General features: G+C 40.9%; 1 protein-coding gene across 1 annotated transcript; it reads left to right on the top strand.

Moving 5' to 3' along the window:
• The first annotated feature begins 1,473 nt into the window (after positions 1-1,473).
• vps33a (VPS33A core subunit of CORVET and HOPS complexes) lies at positions 1,474-8,981 on the top strand. Its single transcript, XM_030061033.1, has 13 exons — positions 1,474-1,606; positions 2,068-2,133; positions 2,326-2,453; positions 2,582-2,768; positions 2,926-3,042; positions 3,172-3,346; positions 4,182-4,375; positions 5,455-5,581; positions 6,027-6,094; positions 6,545-6,682; positions 7,257-7,394; positions 7,503-7,671; positions 8,336-8,981. The coding sequence occupies exons 1-13, from the start codon at positions 1,505-1,507 to the stop codon at positions 8,527-8,529; spliced, it is 1,803 nt and encodes a 600-aa protein (XP_029916893.1). The 5' UTR covers positions 1,474-1,504; the 3' UTR covers positions 8,530-8,981.
• The last annotated feature ends 954 nt before the right edge of the window (positions 8,982-9,935 follow it).

The raw sequence follows: 9,935 nt of genomic DNA on the forward strand, positions 1-9,935 counted from the left end.
AGCGTATTCCTGCGCTGCCTGTCGCTAGAGGCACAGCTGATCTCCACACTGCGTGGGAACTCGTTCTATCTCCATCCGTGGATGATGGAAAGCCCTTGGTACCCTGGGAAGGAAACCCCTGGATCTTAAGTGATAACACTGATGCTCAAGTGGACAATCATCACCTGCTCCAATTGTCTCTGTAACATCACACACTACACATTGGTCCATCCCCGTGGCTGCCTTCCAAATCTGTCTCGTTACCCATCAACATAACTATTCCTATTCGACCTGTGTGGAGCGTCTGTAGAACTCAAGAATGAGTTTATTGTAAAAAGAAACAGATGGAGATTGTAGTTGCTTTATCCTGCTTTAAAATATTGCTTTGTCCTGCATGCCTCTGTGTATCATTTTTACCAATGGTAGGCTTGCGGAGTTTTATTTAAAAGTTACCTTCATCAGGATTATTTTTAATGGTTATAATTAGCCCTCTGGGATATAGTTGTGTCTCGAAAGGGCAATCTGCATTTCACTTTGTGTTCTTTGAAATTTCATTGCCTCCTCGGGACTTTCCAAGCAGCAGCTGCTTTCATAAGCAGACGCCGCTGCGCTGTCTTCATTATCCCCAACAGATGCTGTCATTTCCATTTAATTTCAATGGGTGGAGATGGGGCTAATGCATTGCAGTAGATTTTTAGCTCTTAGAGAAGGCAAGTGGGTTTCCCACTTTCCCACTTGCTCCCTCAACATCTCAATTTTTGGGCAGTGAGCTGTGCCTCCCAAGCGTTACTTTTCCTCATTCATACCGTGAAGACACTACGCCATCTAAAGGACAGAATACTAATTGCACCCAAGAGAGAGTGACGTACGATTTTTGTACATCGCTTATAAAGAAGAGCGATTGAATCGGCACCAAAATATGAAGGCAAAGCCAATTTTAGCACTCCCCTGAATATGATATTGTTTGAGGGACAAATACAGATATGTATTTTTCTCATAATCTCATGATCGCCACACCTACAATCAAGCGAAGTGCCACAGCGAAGCGAGATGTTTCCCTCTCATCTTTTCCGTGTTCGCTTCGCCGTTTGTGAAAAAGATTAAACGGCTCATTTTTAACTTCGGTCGGCCTAGTGTCTTTATTCAGCTACATTTGATTCAAAAAGCAACCAAACGGAGTCAAATATAAAGTTAGATATTTGCAATATACCGTTTCAAGACAAAGAGACTCGAACAAATGTCATGGAGGCAATCTGCGCCTGCGTTGTAAGATGTTGTGGATTCAAGACTCTTATTTGCTGGAGTAGGCTGCTTCCTCCCTTGCGTAGCTATAGCCCATTAGCCAAACAATCTTTAAAATGGTGATTTTGAGACAGTTGTGCACTTAAACAATGTAAATCCAGCAAAGCACAGCGTGTAGAGGCTGGAAATACGAAGTGAAAGCTCTTACATTGTTTATCATCTTTGGTCACGTGACAGCCGCAGCCTTGGAGTCACCTGATTTGCTGTTGCTGTTGCTGGAAAAATGGCTGCTCACTTGTCTTACGGAAGAGTGAATCTAAACATTTTGAGAGAAGCAGCACGGAAGGAGCTTCGGGAGTTTTTAGATAAATGTGCAGGAAGCAAGGTAACTGTGCGCTCATCAGGTTGAACTTATTTGATTTGTCAGTGTGTCTTCAGGCGTTGGGTTGTCGCTGCGTTGTTAGTAGATGCAAAGTGCAACCAATACATACTGTCACCATACCACTAGCACAAAGCCAAGGCCTGCCTGAATTAGCAACAATTTATTTGTACATGTTTAAAGTTAGATGACATTCATCCTAAACAGATTTTGTGCACCCTAAATACATGTTATTGGAAATTATATCTTCCCATGTGCTTGTGCCATTGCAAATGTATCCTGATTAATTACATGTACAGTGATGTACAATATATTTCTATGGACGAGTGCGACAGTCATTTTATATTTCTTTATTCCAACTAATACATTGAGCCGAAGCCTAGGTTACAGCAAATATCGTTTATGTGTATTTTTTGGTCGAGGTCTTTCTAATGACATATCTAATTTCATTTGATATTACTCTCTAGGCCATAGTTTGGGATGAATATCTGACAGGACCTTTTGGACTGATTGCGCAGTATTCATTATTGAAGGTAAGATATGTATGTTTATATCCTGTTTTTGTATAGTAGATGAACCTCTTATCAGGTTTATTATAGGGTGAAATAAATCTGAGGTCAAACGGATTGTTCACCTGTCACACATCTGAAAATACTCAGTTTGAAATTTGTCTTGATCGTGTAGAGATAAACATTGTGCTGTATCGTTGCCTCTGCGTCCTTTAGGAACATGAGGTGGAGAAGATGTTCACCCTCAAGGGGGGCCGTCTCCCCGCTGCTGACGTCAAAAACATCATCTTCTTTGTCCGTCCTAGACTGGAGCTCATGGACATCATCGCAGAGAATGTCTTCAGGTTGGTTTCATGTTTGTTGAACCTTTTTTTTTTTTCCATTTCAGAGGCAGTCAAGTATGTTTTCATTCAGTCTGCAAAGTCTCCCGCAGTGCAATTTAACACTCTTTCCCTGAACTGTGCCCCTGTAGTGAGGATAAGATGCACTCACCACGTGACTTCCACATCCTGTTTGTGCCGCGGCGGAGCATGCTGTGTGAACAGCGGCTGAAGGAGCAGGGCGTGCTTGGCTCCTTCACCAACATTGATGAGTACATCCTAGACCTGATTCCCTATGATGGAGACCTGCTCTCCATGGAGTCTGAAAGCGCTTTCCGAGTATGTTCAAGCTGTACCTGTCAAATATATCCACCACTATCTATACCTGAGTGTGATGGTCATCCAAATTACTAAGGATATTTAAAATTTCACTTGTTATTTTTATGCCATGTAGATGACTCACATGACTTGTTTTACCCCCTTATTTTTCATATAGGAGTGCTACTTGGAAAATGACCAGACAAGCCTTTACCACACAGCCAAAGGCCTCATGACCTTGCAGGCACTGTATGGCACCATACCACAGATTTATGGGAAAGGAGAGTGTGCACGGGTGAGTACGGCTTAAGGTGGGATAGTGTTACATGGAGAAAAATAATGGCACGTGATATGTGCCAGCTGGACTTGACAGCAGTAAGGTTTGTGGATTGTTTTCAAGAGGAAACTCTCTCCTTGTTCGCAGCATGTTGCCAACATGATGCTGAGGATGAAGAGGGAGTTTGCTGGCAGTCAGAATCAGATCCTGCCGGTGTTCGACACCCTGCTCCTCCTGGACCGTAACGTTGACCTGCTCACCCCTCTGGCCACGCAGCTCACCTACGAGGGTCTTATCGACGAGATCTATGGAATAACTAATGGTCAGAATGAACCTCTTGATTACTCTTAATTACTGTATATTGCAGATTTTATGTGTGGGGCTGGACAATATGGACAAAATCAAATATCGCAACATATTTGATGTTGATAATGTGACAGTATTGTAGGGACAACCTTTTGTGCTTTCATGAAATATTTACACGCAACATATTTTTGATAAACAGTCATTAATAATGTGGATATGATGATGAAGCAGGTAGAGGAAAATAATGGGACAGCTAAAACAGTCTAATAATTTAAGAAAAGTGCATTCCTTTACTGTAATGCAGCCTTTAAAAGCAAAAAAAAAAATCACTTATGACACATCGCAATATTTCAATATCCAAAATCCCAGATGACATCTAGTCTCATATTGCAATACTAGTATAATCCTTTTTAAGTCATTGTTGAAGACTCATCTCTTTTCCTTGGCCTTCCCTTCATGATGTACATGTTTTATCCCAACATGATTTTTGTTTCTCCATGTTTTATCTTTTTATCTTTTCTTTTATCTTTTTTTTTTTTTAATCTTTTATCCTTTATCTTTTCTTTATCTTTTGTATCTTGATTTTATTTTGACTTCAAATTATTCTGTTCTTAGTATATCTTATTTTAGCATATTTTTCTAATTCTGTACTCTGTGAAGCACTTTGGTCAACCTTTGTTGTTTTTAAATGTGCTATATAAATTAAGCTTGACTTGACTTGATTATATAAATATACTGCACAGCCCTGGTTTAATATGAATGCACAGTTGAATTTAGTTAATGCATACTATTTTTTTTATCGCTGGTCCTCGTTGTTTTTCTCCGGCTCATGTGCATCCTCTGAAACGCAGGTTATGTCAAGTTGCCTCCGGAGAAGTTTGCACAGAAGAAGCAAGGCGAGACGGGCAAAGATTTACCCACAGAGCCCAAGAAGTTGCAGCTCAACTCAGCCGAGGAATTGTACGCAGAGATCCGGGACAAGAATTTCAATGCTGTTGGAGCAGCGCTCAGCAAGAAGGCTAAAATAATTTCTGCAGCCTTTGAGGTTAGTCTCACCTCATTCTCCTTACCTCATTTGCATAAAATGACTTTAATGTGGGAGAGCCTTTTATAACATCAAACTCCTGAAGTTGCAATGTGTGATACTTTCAGGAAGCCATTCGAGACCACTCAGAGCAGCTATCCAGACACCCCAGATAATCTAATCTGATCCCATCTCTGTGTCAAATTACCCCAAAGGTCGTATCAGAAAACCGATAGGTTGGTGGATGAGTGATGACAGTCGCCCACAGATAAGATAAAGTACAAATCTCTCTAGCATAATGCTTGACAAGGTTATAATAATAGAATTCTTATTTTGGCATTTGCTAATCTCTTTAGTCCATATTGTCTCTTCCATAGATGTGTCATTAGCTCCAAATTCAAATGTATCTGTAATAAAACCTGTTGTTGGACACAAACTGTTTGTAAAAACATATAATGCACCACAAGTGGATTGAGCCCGTGGAAATCAATGAGCATCAGCAGGCAACTCTGAACTCATGTCGTAGGTGAAGATATCATCTGTGTGTGTGTTTGTGTGTGTGTGTTTTGTCATGTTGAGTCCGATGGCAGTTTGTGCCTACTAGCCTGAGGTGGTGTTTTGCTTGAGTTGGAGTGGTTTAATAAGTAATTCACCCCTAATTAAAGTAGTTCTTTAGAAAACCAAAAAAGGCATAAATATTCAAAATTTTGCTGCAGCATTATTCAAACCAAACCACTGCATTACAGCCAGCATCTGTATTCGCTACTGTAGTGAGGGCTTGTGTGGTATAAAAGAAGTGTAGAAAAGCTAGGAAATGATGAGGCAAGTATTGGAGTTCTGGGCACTCGAATTGTGCTTTAGAGTAAATGTTGAGGTCTTTTTTGGTGCTATTTTTGAATGGCAAATTCATCATTAGGTGTTGACATCTTAATTGTCTGCCGTGCCCAGACCTGTTTTACATCTCGTTTCATTTTCTGCTGTGCTGCATGATGGATTTTTGATAGTAATCAAATTGGTTCCAGTTATTTAACTGCTTTCTCTGAGGTGCCATGTTTACTAACAGCCTGGCAAATTGAGTGACTTTTTTTCCTGTCTTACAGGAGCGCCATAACGCTAAAACAGTGGGAGAAATCAAGCAGTTTGTGTCTCAGCTGCCTCACATGCAGGCAGCACGGAGCTCGCTGGCTAACCACACTTCTATAGCTGAGCTTATCAAGGACATCACCAGTGCGTAAATAACATTTTTCTCATTTCCTTTCAGTCCCAACAAATCTCACTTCATTGCCTCCATTTCTTCTTATACCAGTTCTCACCCTGGGATACCCGTATTCTCATAATTTGAAAATAAAGCATTATGCAATGTGAAGACTTGAGAGTAGAATGAAAACAACAAAAGCCATCATCCATAAACCACAAGACACATCTGTTTGAGGTGAAAATATAAATTGCCTAAACAAAAAAAAGAATTTTGAAATTTCCCAACCCCCAAATAATATGCCTTAGGTTTTTTATTTGTAATATCTCCCTGTTTGCTGTAGAATATATGTTTATCCTGCAGTTTTTTTTCCAGCTGCACAGGAATCATTTCTCTTTTCTTACAGTATAGTGTGTGTAATGTGGCATCTAGGCTTGTTATACTATAATAAAACCTCATGTAATTCTCTTGTTTCAGCATCTGAGGCCTTCTTTGATAACCTAACAGTGGAGCAGGAGTTTATGACTGGAGTTGACACAGACAAGGTATTCCTCATCCTTCCACCCATTGTTTCTCTAAAGCAGTTTGTCTTTAGTAGTTAGGAAGCTATACTCAATCATTGTCCTGAGCACGTATCAAAAATGTGGACCTTATGGTGAGAAAAAATCATTATAATAGAAATCCTAATAAAAAATAAATCATGATCTCACAAATAACAAAGTTTTGGACCAAAGTTGCACTTTGGTCCAAATGACATTTAGAAATGCAGTCTAAATGGGGAATTTAGAAATCAAAGTTCACTTACCTTTACAGGTGCACTACAGCTTTGATAGAAGAGTAATAACCTTTATTTTGCAAATACACAGTGTGAACTGCAGAGAACATTTGATTAAGATATTTTCGTTTTATTTAAGAAATAACAACAAACGTCAGTTGTGGCATTCACTTTGTTTTTATTGCCAAACATTGAGCCTGAATGATTGTTTAATGCCCAGGTGAACACGTACATAGAGGACTGCATCGCCCAGAAAGATCCCCTGATCAAGATTCTGCGGCTGGTGTGCATGCAGTCTGTCTGCAACAACGGCCTCAAGCAGAAGGTGCTGGACTACTACAAGAGGGAGATTCTCCAGGTAGCAACGATGAACTGAACAGCCGTACAGCTGCTGCTTTGTTTTTCATGATGAGCCATTATCGGGCGGCATGGCTCTGGAGGTAGCTTGGTCGTCTGGTAATCAGAGGGTTCCTGGTTCAGTCCCCTAGTGTGCATGTTGAAGTGTCCTTGAGCAAGACACTGAACCCCTAACTGCTCATAATGGGCAGCTTGGCAGCCAGTCTCTGCCATCAGTGTGTGTGTGAATGGGTTAATGTGAGGCATACATCATAAAGTGATTTGAGGAAGACCTGAAAAGATGAGCGCAGTCTATTTGCCATTTATCTATTTGGTCAACGAATATGGTACATTAATTAAGACCGAGCCTGTTCAGAAAATCATATCATGTTTGCTTCTCTTGTCCTGTATTCCTGTCGTCATCCCTGCTGTGACAACAAAAAGTAAATCATGAATACGAGTGTACTGTGCTATTTTTTTTTTTTTTTTTTTATAATTTTTTTTTTTGATTGAACAAGTAATTGAATCTGGATGGTTTCTTGATAATGCCTCATGATAAGCTCAGTTTGATTTTTTTTTTTTCTGTTTTCTTCAAGACCTATGGTTATGAACACATGCTAACACTGAACAACCTGGAGAAGACAGGGCTTTTGAAACCCCAGACGAGCTCCAGGAATAACTACCCCACTATCAGAAAGACTCTTAAACTGTGGATGGAAGACGCCAATGAGCAGGTCAGTCGTGTTGCCATGGTATTATGAGCTGCTGCAGAGGAGTGTTTTGAGAATTGAGCCTGTGCGGGACCTCGATTGACCTGACTGGGTGTGTTTTGCTCTCTTCAGAACCCCAACGACATCTCCTACGTATATAGTGGCTATGCCCCGCTAAGCATCCGACTGACCCAGGTGTTGGCCCGGCCCGGCTGGCGCAGCATCGAAGAGGTCCTGAAGATGCTCCCCGGGCCACATTTTGAGGAGAGACAACAGCTGCCTGCAGGGCTGCATAAAAAACGTAAGAACAAATAGAAAGGCTGCAGTTTGGTCTGTTGCCCACTAAATGGCCTAAAAGTAAATGACATCCTGCATGCTGCATGTAGATAACACATGGCTTTGTTCTGTTTATGCCAAATGCTGATGTATTGCGGCAGATTTATTGCACAGAGTTGACAACAGCACAGGGCCACTGTCACAGCCTTTATTTGCGCAGGTTTTGTGTGCATCAGTGCTAAGCAGCGGGATGGATAAACAGTACTGTGGTTAATTTGTCAGTGGCCAGCAGTATTTTCATATTGGCTCTTTCAGTTGTAGGTGTTGTGCTGATGTGAATAATGAATTTAATTACACACTCGCTGTGAAATGTGCTAATTAGAACCGTGAGTTTGGGTATTAAACAGTGGACTTGTTTTTACACGTCCTCCCTACTTTGGATTTTCAGAGGTGATAATAGAGGACTCGATGTAAGGGAGGGTGATGCTTAAATTAGTGTTTTCAGAATCCAAAATAAGGTGCTTTAGCAGATGGGGCTTTGCCTTTTGTTTTTTTTTTTCACTGAATGGTTGCACAAATTTGAATGAGCTACTGTGCCAAAGTAAAACCTCAAGGAAAATAATTGTATGGTGCTCTTTAATGATTTTGAGTAAAATATTCACGAATTTCATGTCACCTCTGTCTACCAGGCCAGCAGGGGGAGAACAGGACCACGCTGGTGTTCTTTCTCGGTGGAGTGACGTACGCAGAAATAGCCGCTCTGCGTTTCCTCTCTCAAATGGAAGACAGCGGGATGGAATACATTATCGCTACCACCAAACTCATTAATGGTACCAGTTGGATCAAATCCCTCATGGACCGGCCCGAATCTCAGAGCCCCTGAGTCACCCTCAGTTAGGAGGTGCATGCACACCTGTGCACATCAAACACTCTATCGACCAGAAGACCTTGGCTGCTGTTTTCATGTCCATATCCGTGTACTGCAGGTGTCTCATTGATGTCTGCACCGGCGAAACAGCAACAGGCTCTTTATGTTTTTCCAGTCTGTTTTTGCCCTAATGCTAGTGTTTACTGTTTACTGGTGATCCTCTTGGTCATTGCTCTGTTGTAGGGCTGCACTGTATATATGTATGTATGATTGTACCATTTTATACCTAACCATAAACATTTTCCAAAATGGAAAATGATGATCAGGTATAAAATGATAAAATATCAGTACTCAGCGTTTTGTTCAGACTTTTTTTTTTTTTTTTTTTTTTTTAAAAGCACCTGCTAATGATATGTTTGGCTGTTGCCTAAATAAAACCTGTAAATAAAGTGTCTCAACTAACTAAATCTTGACTTTCTTTCTTACTTATATTGGAACCTAACTTACATATTGGTCATAGATAATTTGTAGAAAGGCAAGATGGTTGTGATCAGTGAGAGGAGTAGAAAGGAAGAGATGGGAGCATATCCATCAACAGTGGTCCAGCTCTCTGAAGGAGCAATTAGCTCTGTAACAAGCCGCCCGATCAGCCGATAATGGCCCTCTGCTGTCTGGAGAGCTTGGCCCATAGCAGCCCATGATTTGACAGCACAGGACACTGATTGAATTAGGAAGCCATTTGCTCCATGTTCCGGCACAGCATACTGTGCTGGAGGAGGGAGTTTGATCTTTGTTCCAGTCAATAGCATCTCCATGCCTTACACTATGAACATAGTGAGACCCACTGACAGCAGTCAGATACTTTGGTGAGCGTGACTCTGGTAAATCTGTTTTAATTGCTTCCCTGCTGCTGGTAGGCTATTGGCCCAAGAAACTGGAAAAATTTTGCTTAAAGCAAAAAAAAAAAAAAAAAAAAAAAAAAAAAGAAAAAATGCAGTAAAGTGTTCATTTAGTTTGACCTACAAAGCCTAGATGTTGTCTGAGGAGCAGGTGCGCTGTATGACTTAGCTTTCCATTAGGGAAAAACCCAAGGGTTTCAAATCCTTGTAATCAGTATAATTACTTGTGGCTCCTCCTTCGCAGTGGAAGGACTGGAAACAGGCAAGGCAGCAAACAGCAACTTGTACTTGTGGGGTGGCAGCACAGGAGTCCACTTACTGATCAGTGCCCTGCACCAACAATACAAAGGTAAGACTATTTAAAGTCTGCTACACCTAAAATGACAACTAGAGGTGAACTTGTAATTCATGCATGTTTTCTGCTTCAAGGTTTATCGTGCAAGCTTTGTCATACAAATTAGTTTAGCTCTAGCCTGTGCCAAGACAGTGTATTTATGATGAAATAAGTTAAGACAGGCAGGC

This window comes from Myripristis murdjan, chromosome 9 (assembly GCF_902150065.1).
Source record: "Myripristis murdjan chromosome 9, fMyrMur1.1, whole genome shotgun sequence".
NCBI classification, from domain to species: Eukaryota; Metazoa; Chordata; class Actinopteri; order Holocentriformes; family Holocentridae; genus Myripristis; species Myripristis murdjan.